This window comes from Apteryx mantelli, chromosome 7 (genome assembly GCF_036417845.1).
Source record: "Apteryx mantelli isolate bAptMan1 chromosome 7, bAptMan1.hap1, whole genome shotgun sequence".
NCBI classification, from domain to species: Eukaryota; Metazoa; Chordata; class Aves; order Apterygiformes; family Apterygidae; genus Apteryx; species Apteryx mantelli.
The window spans coordinates 41970853-41991737 of NC_089984.1; the positions used below are offsets into that span (position 1 = coordinate 41970853).

Sequence of the window (20885 nt, forward strand, 5' to 3'; positions counted from 1 at the left end):
CAAAATATTCGTAGTGCACTAAAGCTGAGACTGTATTTCTGCTTACTTCTGTGACCCACTATAATTTGGAATAGGCTTGTTTTCCCATGTTTTGCAGGTCATCTATACTCAATGCATCCTGACAGTCTATTTAGCTGATGAGAACATTGACATGTGAAAATTCACTCCCCAGATTACTTTTGACAAGTTGCAAAATTCATATATTAGAAATTTATCCAACATACTCATTATATATATTTTACCTACCTATATGATATGTACGTTGACAGGTTTTATAATTATGTCCACTGAGCCACAGTAAAAAATGTTATTCAGATACTTAAGGTGAATTCTGACATGTAGTTGAAGCCATGAACAAAATGTAAGAAACTTGAGGGCAACAGTAAAATTACTTTGATTATATCAGCTAGTTATATGCACACTTTTTATTTCCATTACCTAGTGTTAAACTGATAACGTCAGCAAACCTTAGTTAAAAGTTACTAAATATTTTGGGACAGACTTAACAAAGATTTAGAAAGTACTTTTACAGTCACATTAAATAGTCCCCTCTATCCGAAAATACAGTTTTCTAAGCTTTGCTATGGTCTGCAAAAACACTCTAGCACAGTGTATAAACCTATACAGATATTTGAAGCTTCACTGTAAGGAAGCACATTTTGGTTAGTTGTGTTTGGTTATAGTTGTGTTTACAGAAGGACGGGCTGAAAGGCCATGGCTTTATTCTGATATTCCACATGTTTCCCAGAAAGAACAGAAAGCTCATGTCATCTACATAAAATATTAGGAAATGTTAATAAGGAATATTTAATCAGAAAGCATAAACAAATTTCTTTTCAGATACATGCCAGCACTTTCAACCTATAGACTTCAGGCATTTTCAGAAATAAGCTTACCCCATAAAATAGTACATATAATAGCTAATGAAATATTTATGGGGCAAAAAGAAATTTGGAGATGTACTGTTTAATATTCCTCCAATGTAAAACAATTTAATCCCACTACATAAATAATACCTAGCGATGCCATTTAGTTTGCTTTCCTTAACAATTAACTTGATGCAAAGGCTTAGTAGTATATGTGACTATAAATCCTAACATGCCACATTTAATAAACTTGGAGGGCAGATTTGTACCATTGTATAATTTTGAACACCTAAACCAGTCTTTTCTACACTCCCCATCCAATATGCACATGAATTTGTTAGTGTATTTCTTCTTCCTGCTTTGTAGCTCTTTTCATTTTCTCCTGTTTCCATTAGCTAGATGCATTTTACGTTAGGAGCATTTCTTCCTATATAAAAACAATTACAATAATACATCTGTAGAATAAAATGGTGAGAATTTGTTTTGTCTGCATAGAATACTTTCCTACTAGAATTAAAGGTTCATTTAAGTTTCAAAACATATTATTAGCAAAGCATCATAGCTATCATGTTCTTTTCCATCTTGGGTGGGCAAGAACTATTCCAGACATAGCTCAGTGTTCTTATGGGGTCATAAATTGTTGCTATAATCATAACTGGAACATGAATCAAAATATATTACCATAATATGAGACCACACACTTTTCTGTGCCATCTCATTACCAGAAAGAGAGTTAAAAAAAAGTTACGTAAGCAAGAGCAAGAAAAAGTACTAAAGCTTTAGCAAATCATGTTTGCCTAACTTTAAGCATGTACTTAAGTACCTGACTTCAACAGAAGTGACTATATGGTTTAATGATTTGCTCAGCAGGGGTATAAGAAACTTGAGGATTAGCTCATGGAGAAAGCCAATGCAGCAGGACTGAAACATGCAGGGAACAGCCCATCCAACCCCTGAGCAGATCACAACTGACCTCTAAGCGAAGGACAGCAGCACTAGCTACTGCCCTTCTCCAAGGCAGAACTCTTTCTTGGGAAACCTGTAATCTAGACCTACGTAGCAGAGAAGGAATGATAACCACTTAAAAACTGTCTTTGTGAATCATAAGGAGCAGCTCTTGAGCTTGGAACAAAGTTATGGCAGACAGTAATACGGAAATGCTACCAGACAGGTACTCAGCAAACCAGGAACATAAAACTGCATCATCCACCTACCCTGCCAGCAAATGCTTGAGAATGGTGTGGTGTGTCATCAGCCCTCATGGTGGAAAGGTCCAAATGGTGGCCACAAGATCCTGGGGCAATTTTCAAGTTCTCTGATCGGTAGATCTTGTGTTCACTTGCAGCACCTTCTAATGGCTCCAGAATGTAGCTTTTGTTTTCAAATACAATAATTCCCCTGTTACATAAGAGAGCAGAGTAAGATGCATGGCTTTCAAGTGCTAATGTATGTTTGTTTTCAACAAAGTTACAACAGGTTTTAATAATGACAGAGTATGAAAAAGCAAAACGTTGATTTACAGTGTCACGCCTGGGTAGAGCAGGAGGCATCAAAGTTGTATATTTGTCATTGCAGCATACTGTACTTTACAAGAAGCAATGGCTCAAAGAAAATTTTCCTCTTCTGAAGTGCTGTGCTGTAGAGTAAAATTACATTTGTGTTTTATGTTTTCTGTTCTTCCAGTGATGCATTGCCACTGCTGAGTGGAGTCACAATGCATGTGTTTCTGAGGAGCCGTGGCAAACAGTAAGGAACAGAAATGTGGTAAAATGCTTTTATAAGAAAAGGTACAGAGTGAAAGTATGCATTATGATCTGCAGTGTGCATTATACCTTTTAAACCAAATGCTGATGCAAGCAACAAATCTGCCAGATAAAAGATGCACTGCAGTATCTAAATGGATTATTAAATGTTGCATAGTGGGTGCTAAAATGAAGCTCAAATACATTCACCAATGGATTCCTGTTTAACACATTTTGCTCCCAAGAATAATTATTTTTATTGCAATACCATCCGCCATCTGAGGATCTCAAAGATTTTCCATTAATGAAAAAACTATTGTTGCATTACTGTCAGCTACAGCATGCAAAGAGGAAATAAGGGTTTAGAAACACATACAACAACAACTTGCACCACCTGTGCAAACCTGTGGAAGAACCTATTCACGTAACCAATTCTGGGCTTCATGTGCTGCCTCCTAATCCAAACCCACTCTCACTGCACACAGCTGACAACTCACCCAGTAAAAGTTGCGCTTGGACTCTTGTGCTGGGTCCTGCCCAGCTACCCTGAGCTGCTGCAGCACAACAATGTTGACAAAAGAGCGATTTGTTTTGGAGTCCCCTTGCTGAGGCAGGCCACTGGCATAAGGCTGCAGAGATGCTCCTCCAGCTCAGCGCAAGGCAGGTGAGCAGCGTGGCACGGTCCCCGTGATCTGCACGCACGGGGACAGGATGTCCGCAACTATCTGGCCCTGAGTAGAGCAATCTCCATCAACGCTGGTTGAACTAGTAATCATGACTGCAACTGCAGGAAGGACCACAGAATAAGAAGACTGCTGTGCTTTACATTAGGACTGGCATGCCCTTAGAAAGCATGAATTAGGTTTAAAGCCAGGCCTCAGGTAGAAATTACAGTAAGAAGAAGGAATTTAGTATTCAGTGTCTAACTTACAAGAGTCTAACTTTCATCCTGAGCACACAGTGACAACCAAGGGGGAGAGTGCCAGACGGTTACTGCATGGCACTGGAGAGCAGGTTCTGCGGGCTAACTGTGTAGGCACAGAAAGGCATCCTTTAAAACCCATTTCTCTTTTGTAAACTATGGATAAAAATTTACTTACAGGGGTGTTGCAGGTATTCATCAATTAAAACTGCATTGCATTACTAATTTCTTACATATCTTTAAATTATGTGGGCGTGAATCCCTAAGCACTGTTTCAGCAGTAATAATAACATTCTGCCTAAAATTCCTATGGAACTTGTAATTGGCAAAGACATTCTTCCTCAGCTCCTCCTTCAATCTGCTCTACACTGTCTATATATGCTATTAACAGCTATCATTTTCAGCCCAAACCTTGCTACATTTCATTAGTGTGTCTTTTTGGTGTATAGGAAGTGTTTGCTGTTTTTATTTCTTGTCTGTACTGCAACAAAAATGAGATACTACAACCACTGTGAGACCAGCACGTATCTCACATGTCTCTATACAATTTCTCTGCAGAATGCTTAAAAAAAAACAAACAGAGACTCAGCAGCAGGTTAATGACACCATAAATACTGATTAAAAAAAAAATTATTAGGAAAAAGCTGTCCTAGATAGAACAGAAAGATATGATTAAGAAACTCAAAGTCTTTGGCCCCCTAACCCATTAACTGAAACTTTGGTTCGAAGCCAACAGACAATACAGTTTTGCTACAAAACATCGTTAACTTCAATTCAGCCAAGCCAATAAACAAACATTTTTCTGTTAACTGTAGTTAGAATATATTAAAAAGGCCATGCTATAGCATTCACAGAACTGTCACACGAGAAAGGAGCATAATTTACCGATCTGCACAAAGACTCAGAGTCTGACAATCCATCTGCAGCTTCCTTAGTACCCCTGGCAAGTCAGGTAAGATATATTATTTACCCACCATGCAGGCATGGTTGTAGATCAAGTGTTTCTGAAAACACTTTGAAAATTAAATATATCATAGATGGAAAACAGTACTAAACTACCACAGCAACCCTTTTAGCCATAGCTAAGGCACTACAGCCTGAATGACACGGCAGAGACCTCCAAGGAAGTTGCCCCATGATTTGAGTGACCTTACATCATACAACTCCAAGAAATTAGGTTAGATCTACTTCATTCCTTTAAGAATTCAGGAAACGAGGACAACATATTCCCTTTACTCTGATAACCAGCAACTCTGTAATCAGCATAATTAAATAAAGGTTGTCATCTTTCCCTTGTGCAATTAATCATTTAATTTGGGAGGCTGCTGGAGCCAGCAGTGGAGGCAGAACCCTGTTAGTCATGTTTGAAATGGGCCAGCCTGACCATCTCTCCCTTTACTGACAAATCTAAAACTGCATAAACACATAGTGTTTTTGTTTTTTAATGTTAAACTTCACCCTGCTTAGAACATTCACTTTAAAAAATTTATACTTATATAATTTTCTTAATTATTTACACTAAGAAGGGAGGGATTTAATAGCATCCTATTGCTGGGTAAAACTCTTAAAAAAAAAACAAAACAGCATTTTGGTGCTAAGAATTCCTAGCAGAAACATGCAACATCAGTGCCAGGTCTCCAAGTGCACACCTTGTATACCCAACCACTGCCTAAAGTCACTAACCAGTTCTTTTCCGCTCATTTTACTTAGCTCAAGGCGATATGGACAAATGAGCAGATACCAGAGTGATTAATTTTATTTTCTACTGAGCACATCAGAACCAAGGACAGTCAATTCTACTTGTCACTGAAATTCCCATCTCTCTTGTGACAGCACGAGCCTTTAAGAACAGTTTTACCTTTGCATACGAAGCAATCCCATGGTCAAAAATGTGCAGATTCAACATAAGGAAAATATACATTTCATTTAATGCACCCTTATCCTTTGAGTACAGCCTACAGGATATCAGCACCTGGCTCGTGACCATCCGTAATAAGATAATGAATATCAAATATGAATTATCTTGGCCCACTTTCTGTTTTTGACTAATTTTCTTTTCCTGCTATTGCATTTTTCCCCATTGAATAGGGGCCAAACACAGCACCTTAAAAATATAGCTAGTCAAAAACTATGGTTCCTTTCTTTTTTGGCGTGGCAGGGTAAAATTAACAATACCTGCCAGTCTTTCAGTACTCAGAATTTGATGCAAACAAAATAAATCCATAATTACTTTTTTTCCTTCTGCATTTCTGTCAGGCTTTTCAAAACAGGCTCTGTTACTCCTACACTGCTTCTGTGTCTCCTCTTGAAGATGGTTCTCCCACACTCCTGTGTCAGCACGTTCCCAGAAGATGGTACATCTTTTCCAGGTGGTTCCTGGCCCCTGCAGGCCCCTGCTCCCCAAACCTTTCCGTTTATGCCCAGTGGTGGGAACTGACCCTCACCCCATTCCCAGAGCAGCTCCACACTGTAATCTTACCTCCACCATCACCAGGAACGAGCCGAGACAATTCAACCCCTGTCTAAAACAAGCAGGCCCTCCTCTTCATCGACAGTAGCAGAGAGGGAGAAAATAGAATTATACCATACAGCATGTCCAGACATCAGCTCGCAGGCTCGGTGCCAACTGGAAGCTGCGTTAGTGTGGTCTTGAGCCTGAGCTAATATTTTACTCTGCCTCGCAGCAGGGTTTGAACTCCGCTTGTGTCTGGTGCTCGGCACCAAATAAACCACATCCACACTGCTCCTAATCAACCCTAAGCACAAGCTCGCTGGTATTTGCCTACCGTAGGCCATACGGACACACAGAGAACCTGCTGATGGGATGGACTGTGGTGGGAGCTCTGTAAAATCTAACTTGAAATAATTAATTTGTTACTAATTGCTGCTTAACTTGCCAGGAATCTCTCAACTGGGGAAATGCAATTAGACGGAATAACTCCACTACTTAAGTACATGATAAACTCAAATGGGGTGTTTTTTTCTTTAAAAAGAAAAGAAAGGAAAAAACAAAATAAAGCAAAACCTAATGCAAGGCCAGCTGAATTTCATAAATCAACAGGCTTTAGGAAATCTCAAAATATAAATGGGATTTTTCTTTTCCAACTTGTCAGCAGAAGCAAAGGCCCTGCCAACATAAACCATCAATGCATACTTGTCTGAGAAATTGTGACGCTGAAGTAAAACTTGGCTAGGACAGCAGTATATGAAACTGTGATATATTATTCTGCTGTACTGTAAGGGGAAAGTTGTTAAGTAAATCAATAAAACTGATATCCATGAATGCAATTAAACATTTGGTTTTAATGAAGCTCAAAGTTATACTCATTTCTAAATAATAATAATAAAAAGCCCTATTACCATTGGAAGAAGAATGTAGATGTCTTTGGTTTGTAAGAAAATAATTAGACCAGAGGGCTGTCACACTTGCACACCACTTATTCACACTGAGTCTAACTATCTCTGTCCAGAGACACAGTAAAGTCTATGCAGTACTCACGTGCTACTTAAAAACCGACAGGATTTGTGAAGCACCTGGCCCTTGTGCCAGGATGCAAAGCAGCTGTGTGAGCGTAGACCCCGACACAACACGTATTTGCCAACGCCCATACGAGTGGGCCAATGTGAAAGATCACTCAAGCGATGAGCATGCAGTGAAGGCTGTCTGCAATGGCGAAGTCACGTAGCATTTGTGGAAGACTTTAATCTAAGAGTGTATCAGTTCTCCAAATACAGGGCCCAATCTCACAGCTATACCCCTGATTTCCATGAGGGTTTTAGCTGAACAGATAACAGATTTTGAGCAATGTGGCCTCGGAGCATTGTTCTTGTGATGCCTGTAATGGAGTTATAGCAGTTACTCAGTGTTGTGTTTCTCAACATTTCTGGTATTAGAAGGTGACCTGTAAAGTGATAAGGCTTTTTTATTTATTCTTCTTATAAATCCTGCATTCCCAGGACTTTATACAACAGATTCCCAGGCATGTAAGCAGGCAAGCAACCAAAAGAGGAGGAAAACTGAAGTAATGAATGAAAACTTCAGTTTTAGTCTGTTTTCAGTTAGTTGCAAATGAATACTATTGGGATAACTGAACTAGATGATCTCTGAACTGTTTTTCCAAGGGGCTAGGTAGTCTTTAGATATTTTCAGAAAGCTTTAACTTAAAAAGACTGAGAAGCACAGACAACGGGACCTGGATTCCAGAGACAGAGGTTCTCCTGTCTCCACCACTGCCCCAGGCAGCCTTGGATCGGCAATTCCCCTCTCCGTGCATCAGCTCCCCATCTGTAAAATGGGGTAAATTGTAGTGACTGCACATAATAATGATTTATTGGTGAAGAGCACTACAGAAGACCAAGTATTGCTATTATTCTTCTATACTGCCCACCAGAATTCTCTTAAAATAACAAATCTGACCCAAATCAACACAGGCCAAAATCTCAAAAGGAAGTTAAAGCAGCAGCATTATTGGGTTTACATATTGCAGTAGTGGTAGAGGTATTCTCTCTCAGACACATCATTAATCAAATAAACATGTTATTCTAGCCAATGCCTTACATTAATCTTAAAATCAATTCTACAGTGCAGTGTGCAAAACGTAGTCATACCCAGAGACTACTGTAACACGCAGTTAGGTATGCTAATCCTTTCTCTGGGCAAGACAGATTTGTCCAGAGTGAATGCATAAAGGTCTGCAACTTTGATGCCTGGAATTTAAGCAGGGAGTTACTTGAGTTGAAAGTGATAATGCAATTTCATGTCCAGCTCTGGGGAGGTGAGAAACACTAGTTGTGTTATCAGAGAAAGTGTCATATGTGAACAAAGTTTGCAGGGTGACAAGACAGAGAATAGAGGAAAATGAAGGAGGAAAGAGATACTGGCAACAACGCCAATTTAGTGAGTGTATTTTATAGCAGTAAACGGCATAACAGTGAAAGAAAGCTTGATTCAAATTTGCACATCATATTATGGCTCATAAGAAGCTTTTTCAAGCTGCAAAATGTATAGAAGAATTTTCAGTTTTCTTTTTTAGTAAGTGCTGACAGGACGCTGACCTGTTGGGAAAGGGGCAGACGCAAACAGCTGGGTAAGGAGCAGCCTCTTACCCTTGTCCTTGCGGCAGCAGTGGCCCTTGGGGGATTACGTCAGACAACGAACGGACATATCTAATGTTCATCTCAGACCAAAGCAGTGATCCAGGAGCCACTAACGTTTTGAGCAAACAACATAGAGAAGCTATTCAACCCCAGAAGCTGAATGCTTTCTAACATTAAGCTCAAAAACCTCTGGTAGTTTCATGGTCAGATAACTTACAAACCATGCAAGATATTTACATGAACTAAAAGCTCTTCAGGAAGTGTGGAGAAAAAGCACATATCCAAACCCTTGCTTTTCTCAGCTGGGATTTTCACATAATCTCTTTTTTGGATAAAATCACGCCTTCTGTGAGGGAGCCATGCTTGAGGAGTTATGAGAAATTTAATTTTTTTCTCACTGGTTTCCTACTTCCATTTCTTTTCTTAAATAGTTGATGTCTGGAGTGTCATAATTAAATCTCTGCTTCAGCTGACTGTCTAGGATGCAGCGGGTTCAGCCAAACCATTTGACAAATGGATGGTTCTAATACTGTCAGCCTTGTGTAGCATAGCCATGTAATGCCATTAAAAATCACTCTCTGTGGCCTTATCCCTGTCACTGTCATCTTGGACACAGCACCCTTCAGTTGCTGATGAGGCTGGACAAGGACTGAATATTTTTTGCATGTGTGAATGTGCTGATTATCTGGCAATTAGGTAACTCGCTGAGATTCTTGAGATTCTCTAGAGCATTTAGGTATTTTAGTAAGAATGGATTCCTGTGAGACCTGTGTCCTTAAGCCACTGAGGCTCTTCTGAGAATCTCTCTCAGGCTCCCACCACCAGGGAGGTCTCAGGGGAGGTCTCAAGCTACCTGCCAGCCCTTGAACTTCAGCATGCAGAGCCCAGAATTTGTGCTCTTCTCTAGGCTGTGATTTTGTATGTATATGCTACCTTGTGCGCTTGCAGAGAAAGTAATAGGGCAAAAAGCATTCAGGTGAATACAAATTTATGATTGAAGAAGCATATGTGATGGTTAGAGGCTAAAATTATGTATGGAAGATTCACTTATTCGCTAATAAACTTGAAGAGCCTCTGAGCTAGATAAACAGAAGGGTATTTCCACAGGACAGGAAGGAAATGACTTTGTTGTATTTTCACCTTCCCACGAGTTTTGACAACCTAATTGGCTTTCTCACCCAGATGGAAGCGCCGGAAATCCTGATTATCCATTGTTCCCATTTCGTGCATTAGGCATATATTGTCTCCTCCCTGCCACTCAGCTCTTCCTCCTCCAGAGAAGCTAGCAGGCTACGGATTATGGCACGATTACATTCTCCTCTAACCTGCATTTCAGGCAGCTATCAGTGTCAGTCCAACTATTTATGCCACTGTAATCCTATATGAAGTGAGATATTCTACTGTTATGTCTGAGAGGATGTATCATAGCTGGAATATGTGAGCGTCTGTGTATAAGAGAACTGAGTCTGCTTCTCAGTTATCTTTATATCTTGTCCTCTCTATCTGCCCCAAAAGTGTAAACTAGTTAAACCTGTCTTAGTTTGCATATTTCACACTTTATTCTTTCCATAGCTTATGATAGGCAGACTAATCATGTCATATTTATAAGCTAATAATGCATCTCAGATGCTTAGCCATGGGGCTGGACTGTGTGTAAGAACTTTGTGGTCATACTAGGTCAGAGCAAAGCCACTCCAGGCCAGCATGCTGCCTCCGATTCTGGCCAGCAGCGGGCACTTAGGGGAACAGTGCAAGAACAGAACAAGCACGCCCCAGTCCATACTCCCAGCTCCGATACCCTGAGACTCGGGGACATCCTTGCGCTTGATAGTCTTGGAGAGGCTTCCCCCGCCGCAAACTCTCGCATCCTGTTTTGAATCTACTGATACTTTTGATATTGACAACCACCTCTGACAGCGACTTCTACAGCTTCATTACGTGATGAACGAAAAAGTACTGTTCTTTGCTCCAAAGTTTCATATGATGCAACCTAATTCTGGGATTATGAAAAATATTCAGCAATTGTCCCCTACTCAGCATGACATTAAACCTAGTTTCGTCATAACCCCTTTCTCCATCATCTCTTTTCAAAACTAACAAATCCAATTCCATTTTCTTTGCTTGGATAAAAGCTGCTCATATCTTTGATCATCATTTTTGCCCTTCTCTGTATCTTTTCTAAATACAATGTTTCCTTTTTTGAGATGGGGATGGCGATGGGAAAACAAGAACTGCCTGCAGAATTCAAGATGTGAGTGCGGTATGGATTTATTAAGTGGTAATGATGGTTTTTGTTCTATTCTCTATTTCTGTCTCAGTAATTCCTATGATCCTTTTTGCTTTTTGACCACTGCTGAGCACTCAGGCTTCAGAGCACTCTAAAATGTGGAACCTATTCTTTCTGACTAGTTTCATGTTTTTTAATGATCTCTCCTAATCTGGGGGAAAAGACATGATTCCTACCCCTCCCCACATGGAGCGATGCCCAAGATGCCTGTCCAGTGAGAGTGGGAGGATATTAGCGCTCTGAGATTTCAATGAGCTAACAGCTTGCACTTCCTTTCATTAGACATTTTCAAGGCACTTAAACTTGAGCCTCTCGCAACAGCCATGTGAGGTAGGTAAGATTCATTAAATGCATTTCACAGATGGAGAAACTGAGACTGAAAAAAGCTGAGGGATTTGTCCAGTCGACTTAGAAATTGTCACCAAGCCAGGAACAGACTCTCTGAGAACTAGACTAGTGTTTCCTTCCACAGGCTTCTGCTAGTGAAGAGGCTGCTCCCCAGGGACTGTCCTCTCCTAGGGCTCCTGGTCACCCTCTGGCTCCTGTCTTTACCCCTGGAGCCTGCAGGCTTTTCCACGCGGTGGAAAAAGCAAGCGTCCCTTCTCCAGCCAGTCGGTGGCAAGGACACCATCCCAGGAACAAGAGCGGTGGCACGGCACAGACCGCAGCAGCGAGTCCTGCCCCCATTTAATGCAGCCCCAGGCTGCGGGGAGGAATCGCAGCCAGGGAGTGAGCTGGCTTTCCGGGACTCTCTTCTTCGCCTCCAGCTGGTTTAGGCACCCCTTCAGGCAGCACACAGGCTTGCTGTTTAGTCCCTTCCGTAGACATCCAGTCCCTGTGCAAGGGAGTGAAGTGCCTGCCTGCCTTCACTCTTTTTGAATTCCAGTCTGAATATCAGATACCTAAATTCAGTCTCAAGACCCAGAACATCGCTGCGTGACTGTGTTAGCTCTGAAACTCCCACATATTTTTCAAGTATCTTTTGCACCCTTGCAAAGTTTTCATATACATAACTATTCTTTCAAGCTGTAATACCAGAAAAGTTGCCAGAAAAGTAAGGTGTGAAGTAGTCTGAACTGTCCCATTTCTTCTCATATTATTTCAGACTCGATCATGTGCAGTAAATCTTTCCACCCAAATTCTCAAGGGACATATTGCTACAATAATATCTTATCAAAAATGTTTTGATGGAAGAGGTGTACTGTGACCTCTGGGCCTGATTCTGAAAGACACTTAGGGCTCCCTGGACTTCATTGCCGGTACTTAGGATTTCACTCCACCTGCCCTTTTATTCCTAATTATGTTTAATGAGAGGGCCTGGATGGTTAAAGGAGCTGACAGTACATTATGTAGCCTTTCCACTAGACATCCCTGGCTCAAATCAAGCACAGATAATGACTGGAAGTTATTACTATTGGCTACCAGGCTGTGAAATGAGTTTTGTGGAGTAAGTAAGTCAACAGGCACCTTTATCACAAAACTGTTATCGCTCATGGACGCTCTCTTGACTAGCCTCAGCGGTGAATGCAGCAGCTGAACGGGTACGGATACCGAGACATATCCTCAGCCTCCGGTGCTCTCCTGCTGGAGAGAAACACGCATCGGTAGGGAAGCTTATGAAGGCTTGTCCTGACAAAAATGCTGCTACACTTGTTCTGCAGGGAAGGAGTCTAATACTGTCAGCTTGTACTTTGGGAATTTATTTGCAACAGTACCAGGTGAGAGAAGAATGTCACTGCCAGCGTATGTTGCCTTGCAGTACCTGGCTAGCTAATACAGGGAAACAACTCTGGGAGCCCAACTCTGGGAGCGTAAGGAGAGAACGAGAAAATTCAGGAAGAAAGAAAATGCATTTAGTGCTGACAAGAGTCGTTTCTGTTGGGAGTTCTTCATTTTCTAAGTAGCTCTGGAACAAAACATTGGTACAGACCCTGTTTCACACGGCGCAAATTTTCCCTACCTCTGCGGACCTCGCAGCAACGCAATCGCTTTAACAGTGATTAAAATACTGAGAGCATTGTGCTATTTTTTTTGCACACTGTGAGAATGACTGGCTAATGCTGATGGCCATAGCCCACACGACGGGTTAATTAGTGGAAGCTTGTGGAAGATGCCAGAGACATAACCAAGCACCCACAAAACCCCTCTCCTTGCTGGAAAGCACCACTGGAACCTCCCAGCCGCAGCGAGAGGGTCCCTCCAGCGGGGAGAGGAGTCCTGGTAGCAAACTGTTTATTCTCTCTGCTGCTACTCGTCCCAGAACTCCAGTATAAAGGCCTTGATAATACTATCATGCAAAATATAAAATCAAGGGAAAAAAACTCCAGCTACTCATGCTGTTTGCAGATAAATTAAACAAACCCAGAAAAGGTTGAGACAGCTGGAAATCTGACAGGAAAACTGGGTTTTCCAGGGAGAACACTAGAGCCAATTTACAGTTAATTACTGTGATTTGGAACAGCTCTGTGAGTAAATACCAGTCCCTCATTGTCCAAGTAAGGAAGATAATTGTTTCCTGAGCTGTGTCCATTGTGTATTTAAAACGTTGTCAGCCTGTTCCTTTCTCAAACTCGGAAGAGATTTTGCTTTCAGCAATGTGAATCTGTAACTTTTCTGTTAACGAGTAGCTAAAATACTAATGCGGAGCATCATACCTGCCATGAACACAATTTATTGAGCTCCACAGCCGCGTTTAGGAAGTGATTCTCCTGACGACTAGGCTGCCGGAGGAGGCACAAGTTAGCAGCTGCACACAGTCCTGCCACCACCAGTGGAGCAGCTTTGAGGACTGGACAGCCCAAACACACAGCGAGCACCGCGCTGCCCGAAAAGAATACAGAAACACATGGGGCCACAGGGACAACCCCCATATTGTATCATCTTTTGTGTTATCCTCTTCGGGGAAGCTACAGCGAAAATGCTTTTACACAGATTGTAGCAACATTTAAAAGTAAATATATTGGTACGCTTTTAAAAGGGCAAAACAAAAATGCAACAGGTGCTAGGACGGTTTCTTAAGAAGCTCAAGTATTACTGAAAATCGAGCTCACCTGAGTCCAGAGCAGGTACTGAGACTGACTGCAGAATCAGGGTACCCTCGTACATTGCCGTGGTAATAGCAGTGACCCTGATTAAAAAAAGAGAGAACATTTCAATAGCCAAAACCACTCTCGATACCTTGTCTTCTCATGATTTTCCATCTTCTTTATCTTAAAGCTGTTTTTAATTTAGGCTACAGCATTCAGAATTAAACTGACAGCATCTTTCCTGTCTCCACTAAGTATTCACTTACTCAATAGTCCAAAGGATTCACCAGTGCAAAACCTGGGGTGTTTTAAAATCCCAGAGGGATTTTTTTAAGAGGGTCAACAGTGTTTAAAATGCATGATTGTGATAGCTTTAAATAAAACAACACAGCAAAAAAGGCTAAGATATGGAATATTTTTGAAGTCAATAATCAGTACAAATCAACTGACACGTTTTACTACTTCCTATAGACTTGTATATTTTTATTAAAGGTAATTTACATCTGTGTATGTCTATAGGAAGTAGCTATGTATAAAGAGAAGTATAAGAAAGCCAATCCCAACCCTGTAGTTTGAAAAAAACTCACAGAGCAAATGAAGGGGAAGAGAAGCATGTTGGAAAGGAAACCTTTTATTGAATTACCCAACTGAGTGGCTGTGCGTTATTAAGAACAACCAAGGATAAGAGGGTCTTCTGTTTTAAGAGGCAACAATCCAACTTCATTTTGTGGCTAGGTGATTGTATTTCCTTAATAATCCACAGCTTGCAAAAGGCAACCACAACAGAGATACTTTCTCAGCACATATACATATCTGTCTGGAATCAAGGTTAATTTTATTGTTGACTAAAGGTTATATTACATTCCCAATTATGGGACTGGCTGGAAAGTAATGACTGTGTCACGTCCAGCATTTCTTTTCTCCTGGCTCCTTTGAATGCCACCTGGAACCTGAAAACACTATCGTAAAAGGTTGCTATCTTATTAGTGCAAAGGAAAGTTATCACTCATGCTTCAACCTGACAGCCAGCTCACTATGCCTTTTTATTACTCGGTTCATTCACATCTATCTAGCTGCATTAATTAACCTTTTCAGTGTTGGGGCATGGTTTTCAGTTACAAAACCTCACACAGCAGACTTCTAAAGACCACCTTGATTTTGTTAAAGAAAGCAATAACCATGAAAATGCTGGGCCAACATGGAATAATTCAGATCTGAATTTTCTGCAGATGAGATTGTACCATGAAAAATACTTATTTAGAGCATTTTTTATTTCCAACATGAGCAACTAAACAGAACAGCAACATCTGATATCTAAATACAACTCTCAACAGCTTTTCTCAGTGAATGGACTGTTAGATCCACATGCTGTATGATGCCAAAGTTCCCTCAAGTTTAGTACCCCAAATTATAAACTTTTCAGAGCATGTCCTGCAATTGGACTGGCAGGGAAATGATTTTTAGCTCATTATGTCCACTGAACCACAGGATTTCTTTCGCCTATCAAAAGCTTTCTATTCTCGTAGACTAATATGTAAAATGGATGAAAACAAATCCTAAAAACAAATAATTACTATGGCTGATTTCTCACACTTAAAACAGTGCTCTAGCCTTACTGCAGATCATCAAGCAATGATTAAGCGCTGGACAGCTTTTGAGAATCTTTTCAAATGTTACAAAGCAGAAGAATAACCTGGCTATCCCTTACCTGACATTAGCACGTGCAGCAGAGAAACACTCGTACCTGCAACTGCCCAAACCTGACTTGGTACCCACTTCCAAGCACAACTTGAGTAAGCAGCTTTACAGTGGGAACTTGGGTTTGGTTTCAACCACAGACTATATTGACCTCCTTGGTGTAAAAAAGATATAAAAATAAAATCACAGAGACTTATCTCCTTTAAACAATACTGCAGTGTTTGATCAAAAATGAATTCACTGGTCTCCTCAAAAAAAAAAAATCTCTTAGGCAACAAAATGTTAGTATTATTCATGACTTACTGCTGTTACCAAAACAGATTTTTTTTTTAAGAGAAAGCCTGGTCTTCCCTTAGAAGTAAACATAGTCATGATCAAGCCGACAAAGAGCTGCGTGCATTGTTCCTTTCCTTTTACTTCCTTAAGGAGCATATGCAGTCTTCCTGTTTCTAAAACAGACTATCCTCTACTGTTCCTATTTTGAACAAGATATGAGCATCCAGCAACAAGAAAACACTGAAAACTCACAAATGATTGCTTTGCTTGGGAGGTCCAGAGTTATAACAAAGACGCTTCTTCTGAGTTAAGAAGTTATGCATAGAAATGATGCCTTGCACTGACATCAGCAAAGCCCATTGCGGATGGGAACATGAAGCACGATGCCTCTACTGACATAGTCAATAAATAAATAACGTAACATAACAAATGCTCCATAGGAGCTGGAACTTCTTAGGCAGATAAAAGATAAACTTTGTAATTAAAATCACTTGCTGCATTGTTTCTAATTAAGGCATTCATACTGTCAGAGGACATAAACTTTACTGCCTTAAAGTGTTTTTATTTATAAAAAGCAGTTTAAATTATTTATGATAAAAAGCATTTTGTGCTGATTTTAACAAGCAGCAGATTAGCAAGGGAGATATGTGTATATATATATATATAAATATATATATGCATGTGTGTGTGTGTTTATTTATATATGTATACATATGTATGAAATAGTCTTATGATCTGTTTTAAAAAATAAACCCAAACAACCCCCTCCCCCAAACCTCAGCCATGGCTTCTGCAACGCGGAAAGCCACCCAGGCCGCCGAATCCTCTGATGTGAGCTTCTGCACTACAGAAAGCAGATATTTCTTCCTATGCAAACCAGGACTTCCCTCCTTAACTGGTCACCAATGGCTGCTTGCAACTTCTTATGAAATTTTAATGGGTATATTTCCACGAAGCTGAATAAATCTTACAGTTTTTAACAGTCACCTGGTTAAAACCCCACAGCTTCCCTTTAAACTCTCTACCTAAAAATTCATGCATAGGATCACAGCAGTCGGAAAGGTACCAAAGGCAACCGTAAGAAAAGATCACACATGGAGCTGTTTCATCCTATGGCTCAGATCCTGGCAGACAGCGCCCTGGGTTTGAACGACGAAGCACCGTCTACCCTGCGAAACGCCCACCTTACCGTGTAATTGCGCGCGAGAACCACGTCAGCGCCGTCCTTCAAATAGTGTGTTTCTGTGAAGCTGCGGGCTAACAGGCCCCTAGAAAGCAAACAGAGTGCACACGAATGTCAGTCGCCTTGGCTTTGTCCTTTCACGCTTCCATTTGAGACGGCAATAAAAGTTTGACATTAATGATACAGTGATTACCAGAACTGTGTGTGAAATAAGGAAAAGTATAACTCCAGATCCTGAAGTTCTAGCACTTAAGCACTTCCTTCATTAATTGTAAAAAGGCTACAAGCTTCCAGACAGTTTTCTCTTCCAAATGAGGGCTGTATGACAACACATCTCAGGATTGAATCTTCCGTGTAATTTTCAACACATTTCATATTAAATCTGAAACCTAGACATTGTTAAGTAATGGTGGTTTTGGAAAAGGAAAATGCTTTCCCTGTGTTACTCATTTTACTATATAATGTGCTGGACTCATCAGCAAGTGACCACCCAAAGATTAGTTTAGCTCAAGCAAATGAAACAAACTTCTTCCATTGACATTCAAGGAAAAACACACAAAGAACATTACAGAAACCGGAGTACTGGATCTATCCTGATGACCCGAAAAGGATATTCATGAATGGAGCTCTAAGGACTTGAACTGATACATCAGGAGATGGTGAGAGACCATGTCCGCGATGAGATATTTTGTTCTCATTTGCTCCACACCTCCCCTCCTGGCTTGGCAACAACACCAAGAATTTTGACTTGCTATTCCAGTTTTCCAGAAACGTCCAGAGAGGGTTTGTGCGTGATAATTAGGCAAAGTTTCCCCACGTAGTAAACTCAGGGAATAGGGAAAGCAGCCTCTGCTCAGCCTCTTTTAAAGCCCTGCCATTGATCTGTTCCTCAGTTCCTTTTCTAAAGAGCATTTCTAACAAGGTCAGAAGAAAGAATAAATACATACACTGACTCTCAACATAGGTGAGCTGTAGCTCTCAACACAAATGCACTTGATTTTGACAAACATTTTAGTGAAATGCAAAAGCACTATATAGAAGAAATCAAACCTAAATGTCACTACCACCCTCTGCGAATTGCAGAATTCAGACTATTGAAAACCTTTGGCACAGAGTTTCAAAATGTTCTGTTCCATTTCAGAGACACTTTTCTCCTTTGGGATGTTCATTTGAACAAACCAGGCCCTTTCTTTTTATTTAAACATGCTGAATGTTTTACTCTCGCATATATACTGTGCAAACTAGTGAATTCTCAGTACATATTTCTTGCACTGTGTATGAACATTAACACTAGAACATGAACAAATATTTCATTTTCATTATTGTCATTATTTATTTGCATTACATTAATATCCAACAGCTCAGTCGAGATCAGGTCCTTTTTGTGCTAGGAACTGTATACGCACTTATTAGAGAGAGAACCTGTCTCATACAGCCCCTATCTCAAGGCAGAAGAGAAACAAGGTGAATGAAACAAGGCAAAAAAAAGAAGGAAATAGCAAAGTAAAACAATGAAGATAGCAAAACCCAGCACAATGGATATTCCAGCATAGGTTCTCACTTGAAATTTTCCAGCTTGTAGGAAATACTCGTGTATTAAATGTTAAAACACAGCAATGTTTGGTGAGTTGTACAAGAGCTGCCCTGGATCTTAGCCGTTCACCATAGCTAGAGCAGGATTTGGTTGCCTAAACAAGCTTCTAGTGTCAATTTAGATGCCCTAGATCTCCAACCAGCTCTATAAGGACGTCCTGAATACCCGATGGCGTCTCGGATCGCACTTGACACCTGTGTTTATCTCACCCTCTGGAAAACCTGCCTGAAATACAGTGTGCTGTATCTACATTCCCACACTGCCATTCTCATTCTCAGAAAGAGCAGCTGCTTTCTTAATTATAATTATTATTTATATAGCAACACTGCTAAGTTCTGTGCTTAGCAGGGGTTCATTGCCTTTGTAAAGGCAAAAGGTAAGATTTCATTGCTGCTGAAGTTGGCAGAATTTTGCTGTGCACTTATCTGGAGATGGGATTTCACTTAGGATACCAGAGCAATTCTTATTTAATGGGACAAAATACAGGCGAAGGGATAGGGTAACAGATGTAGCATAAGGGCAAAGCGATTGAGCAATAAATTTGGTTTGTGTTCTGCTATTTCCAAAGTGTTTGACAGCAGTGATGATAAAGGTGACCTTTCTGCTTCTGTTGGTTCTACCCTCAGGCACAAGTTTAGAAAATATTTCATAGATTCATGGATTTTAATACCAGAAGGGAGCGCTGTGATCAGCAATCTGACCTCCCACATTACATAAGTCATTTGACTTGATTAAGCCCTGCTTCGAGTACAGTAACCATGATGGAACTGGACTGTGCATTTTCTTAGTATATAGAGCTCTTGTCTTGATTTCCCACGACGAAGAAACGACCACAAGCCTGGTAAGCTTTTAACAGTTAACTAGGCCCAATGCAAAAACACTGCACTTCACATCCAGCTTGAATTTGTCAATGTCCAGTTTCCAACTACTGGGTCTCGGTCCCTTACATCAATGCTTCATTTTCTTTTGTGTCTTTCAAGGATATTTCTAGTTAGTAAATAGGAAATACAGCAGGTAAACAAATTCCCGGTGTTGCTATCATCAGTTCTTCTATCCAAGATGAAGGTTTGCTATCTAGTCTGATGAAAATACCAGCTGAACTGAAGGATTCCTAGTGAGGCAAAGGGAGGGCTGGCAAGACCACCAAGATGATGGAGTCCCACTACTGGACCACCTAATAAAGTAAGAAGCATGCCTGCACGTAGCAGCCAAAGCAGGTTTCAAATCATGAAAATTTCATGTACAGCTGAAGGGCCTCTAGAATATGAGAAAGTTTTTCAGGAATATATATTAATGCTCCTTCAGTTTAGTAACTAACACATTATTGCTAAGGCCTCTGTTTGCTCTTCTACTGTGTACGGTGCTAGTACTAGTTTGAGAGCAAGCCAGAGGAAAGGTTTTCTCTGCTCTGTAGAGGTTGGGGACCTGTACAGGACATGCCACCAGGGAGTCAACTTCTGGCAGGAAAAGAAACCGTTATCCCACTTTCAAAATGTCTAATATCTTAAAAGCTACGTAGCAGAATACACATGTAGCATTAGTATCTGGGGAGGGCAAGTCATGTGAAGGCATTTATTGAAAGGTTGCCAAAAATAAGTGCAACAAGCACCCAAATTCCACAACTAAGAGTGGTGCACTTCAACTTCCAATTATGGCAATAATGTTTAACACAGTGAACAACAAATTCATCATATGCATCTGTTAGGTAATTTAATTGCCTCCCTCAAAAAGATATGTAATATAATAAATTGATTTACATTTCTGTTTCTGAAAGTAAATTAATTTAGATGGCAAGCTACTTAACCTAATTGAATCAATGTAATTTTTAAAGAGCAGGGATCAAAATAACATTAATATATCATAGTGCAATTCTTCACCACGTCTGGAGTTTCAAATGTTGACAGCTACAGTGCTCAGCAGTGTCAGACCATTATCAATTTTTTGCAATGCGTCAAGAAGTGGAAACATTTGCCATCAGGAACTGCATCAACTGCTGAATAGGATTAAAGAAATCAATTAAAGGAACACCATAATTTTCTAATTAATTCTTTGAAGATGCAAAAGTGGGATTCCTGAGTTAAATTACTTATGTATTTAGACACTGTGTTTGCCAGTACCATAGATCTGTCCGTGTTTCCCACAGCTGAACTAACATGTAGAAGCTTCTAAGGCCGAGGATGACAAGTTTTACCCG

The 20885-nt window shown here is 40.4% G+C and overlaps 1 protein-coding gene across 4 annotated transcripts in view; it reads right to left on the minus strand.

Annotated features, from left to right (window-relative positions):
• The window catches only part of ADAM12 (ADAM metallopeptidase domain 12), a 197094-nt gene that overhangs the window by 71298 nt on the left and 104911 nt on the right, over window positions 1–20885 (minus strand). For all 4 annotated transcript variants that reach the window (XR_010884767.1, XM_067300374.1, XM_067300376.1 and 1 more), the window contains exons 4-6: window positions 17104–17182; window positions 13965–14041; window positions 2081–2264 (exon numbers count right to left, since the gene is read on the minus strand). Coding sequence is in view for 3 of the 4 variants with exons in the window: in XM_067300374.1 (XP_067156475.1) it covers window positions 2081–2264; window positions 13965–14041; window positions 17104–17182 (340 nt within the window). In the remaining variant the exon portion in view is untranslated. The remainder of the gene's footprint in view (window positions 1–2080; window positions 2265–13964; window positions 14042–17103; window positions 17183–20885) is intronic.